Below are 2,896 nucleotides of genomic sequence, written 5' to 3' on the forward strand. Positions count from 1 at the left end.
TAGTTTTAACTTGGTGATTGAATTAATTAGATGGTTAAATTCTGCATTGAATTATATCCAATATGAAGTTAATTCACTGTTCAATTGCACTTGCTGGATTTTGTGCTGGATTTTGTTGAGATTTATGTGTGCAGAGTTGATGTGAATGAATCAACAGTTGAGCAGAATATTACTAAAGAAAAAGTAGCAGAAACACCTCAGTGTGTATCTTGGAATAGGATAGAAACAACCATTCAAAACAGGGAAGTTGTCTAACTTACCCTTTGTTGTGAATTGCTATTCTGTTTTAGCTTGTAAGTGATGTAAGTGATAATATTGAATGAGTATCCTGCTGATTTTGGTTGAAAATTAACTGTGCAGAATATTTGGAACAGTTTGAGAGCAAATAGGAATTATGCAATGTCTCAATTGCACAAGACCGAGAACGGGAAGGCTCATTTAAGTGTAACTTCCTTCTTCCAATATGTTTGTTAACAGCTCTCTGATCCAGCTTTGTACATTTGTGATTGTAGAGTTGAACCAAGAGCTAGGAGATTCCAACGTTGTCCAGAAGCAACCAAAAAGTGGAGCACTAGATTCTACATGCGGATTTGAATCAGGACCAGGATTGAAGCATAGCTGTTATTTGTTTTTTTTTTAATTGTTTCTTCATCTGGTTTTGTAATAGGCTATATTGTTAGTTTTCTTAATTCCATTGTAAAAGGCCATTCAAAGTCCAAGTGTCTTGGAAGAGTCCTTGGTGCTCTTTCAACTCTTGGAAAAACTTTTCTTGTTGGTGTTTAATTTTTTTTTTAGTGTCTTACGTTTAGGGTGACTTAGGCTAAAAGGGATTAAACTCTAAGCCTTGTCACATTAGAGTCCGCAAAGTCTCGTCTTTTACTGTTTAATTGTTGTGATTGTTTGTGAGTTGTGTTCTTTGATTTTAAAAGTGATTTTGTTTAAAAGATAACTAGTAGTAACCTAAGACATTTCTGGCAAGGCAAGACTTGGTACTTAAGCAGTCTTCATGACTCACCTCTCTTACCTGGGACTTGTCTAAGTGTGAATCTTGTATATCTTTTACACTAGAAAACTTTTAGAAACAAAGATGTTTTGTTATTCATACAAGTCTTCTAGGAATTTTAATTTTGATAAGCAACTTAGTTACAAAGGAATCAAAAGAGAACATGATAAAGCTAGAAGGAAGTCTTGTTCATCTTATGAATTTGATAGGATTGAAGATGATTTGTATAAAAAAGCTAGTGAAAATATTCCATTCTTTGGTGATGATATTGGTGCATTAACATACCTAGCTTGGGAAAAGGAAATTAATGACATGCATTCATTCATGGTGAGAAAAAGTAAATATGAATCCTTCTATTCTAAAGATGATGAATCTTATATTCTTAATCTTTACACTTCTAGTTTTAAAAAGCATGCAAGAGAGTGGTGGGATGATAGGCAATATCATGTTAAGATAGGTAGAAAATATCCCATTCATGATTGGAATGAATTGAAAGCTTGTATGAGAAGAAAGTTTGTGCCTCGAGAAATTGAAAGGAACTTAGAACTTATGAGAGAGCTTATTAGAAAAGGTGAGTCATTCATTCAAAATTTAAGTGGGTTCTCCCGTAGGGAAAGTGAGTTTCTAGAAAAACTTAGGAGGCTATGGGAAGAGACAAGCAAACATAGAATTGAGAGATTAAAAAGAGAAAAACAAAAGCAAGAAGTAAGAGAAAAAAGAGAGATAGAGAAAAGAGAAATAGAGAGAAGAGAAAAAGAGAGAAAGAGAAGAGAAGAAGAGAAAAGAAGAGAGCAAGAGAGAAGAAAAGAGGAAGAAAGAGAGAAAAGAGATGAGGAAGAAAGGGAAGAAGAGAAAAGAAGAGAGAAAGAGAGAAAAGAAACACTTAGAGAAAAAAAGGAAGAAGTTGAAAGGATAGAAATGGAAGAAAAGAAACCAAAGCAACTAAGGGCAACATCTCCTCCTACATTAGAAGTTAAACTCTTAAGGGGAGGTTTTCTATTCTCTCACTTTTCTCCATTTATATTTGAATTTTCCAAAGTTCACTTTTCTTTCAAAGAATTGGCCACTCCATCTTTAAAAATGTTATCACTTTCAACACATGCAAATTTCCAACTTGGGTTATGGTTATCTTTATGGTTACCAATAACTCAAGATACAAATAAAATTTCAAATGAAGAAAGGTTTCTTTGTTATATTAAAATTAAAAATTTCAAAATTTGGAAACCTTCTTCTACACATATTCTTTTATATATCTTATTGGGTCAAAGAAAACTAATTAGAGATATGTTTGATGCTTATTGCAGATGGATATTTGACCTAGGAGGAACCCTTATGACGCTAACAAAAATAAGTCTTCAAAAGCACCATCAGATTTGAGGACAAATCCTTTCCAAGGGGGAGGGGATGATACGCGGGGACCAAGGCTAATTAGTTTAGTATAGTATTTCTTTTACTTTTATTAAAAACATGTGTAAAAGGTGTTAGGCATGTGCTAGATAGGAGGGACTTTTAGTCCTATATATAGACATGCCACCACCTATTGTAAGGTACTTTTGAGAATAATGAATTAAACTTTCTGTAGAGAGAACTCCAGAAATTAATTCCCTTGAAAGTCAAAGCTAGAGAATCCCAAAGGATCTCCTCTAGCCACCTTCCCTTCACACCATCCATTCTCTCATTTTCCAAATCAGATTTTTCTTTCAGCCACCCTACATCACGCTCCTCCAATCATTTACTTCCGCGTGCCTTGTGTCATCCCATCGCTGATACGCGAGCCTGTCCCTGGAAGGCTCCTACGCTAACTCCTCATTTTGTTCTCTCTCAACCATTCGAGAGAGCAAACTGTCACTCTCGCGTTCGTTTTGCTTCCAGCGCGCATCCTCAACCATTTTC

The 2,896-nt window shown here is 34.9% G+C and overlaps 1 protein-coding gene across 1 annotated transcript; it reads left to right on the forward strand.

The window, feature by feature from the left end:
- The first annotated feature begins 1,087 nt into the window (after positions 1 to 1,087).
- On the forward strand, positions 1,088 to 2,380 carry LOC148193155 (uncharacterized). The gene has a single exon (XM_088098332.1). The coding sequence runs from the start codon at positions 1,088 to 1,090 to the stop codon at positions 2,378 to 2,380; it is 1,293 nt and encodes a 430-aa protein (XP_087954458.1).
- The last annotated feature ends 516 nt before the right edge of the window (positions 2,381 to 2,896 follow it).

This window comes from Vigna umbellata, chromosome 9, assembly GCF_029865625.1.
Source record: "Vigna umbellata cultivar VRB3 chromosome 9, Vumbellata_1.0, whole genome shotgun sequence".
Taxonomy (NCBI): domain Eukaryota; kingdom Viridiplantae; phylum Streptophyta; class Magnoliopsida; order Fabales; family Fabaceae; genus Vigna; species Vigna umbellata.

Coding starts and splice junctions, on each gene's coding strand:
- LOC148193155 (XM_088098332.1), top strand. CDS start 1,088: ATGTTTTGTTATTCATACAAGTCTTCTAGGAATTTTAATTTTGATAAG.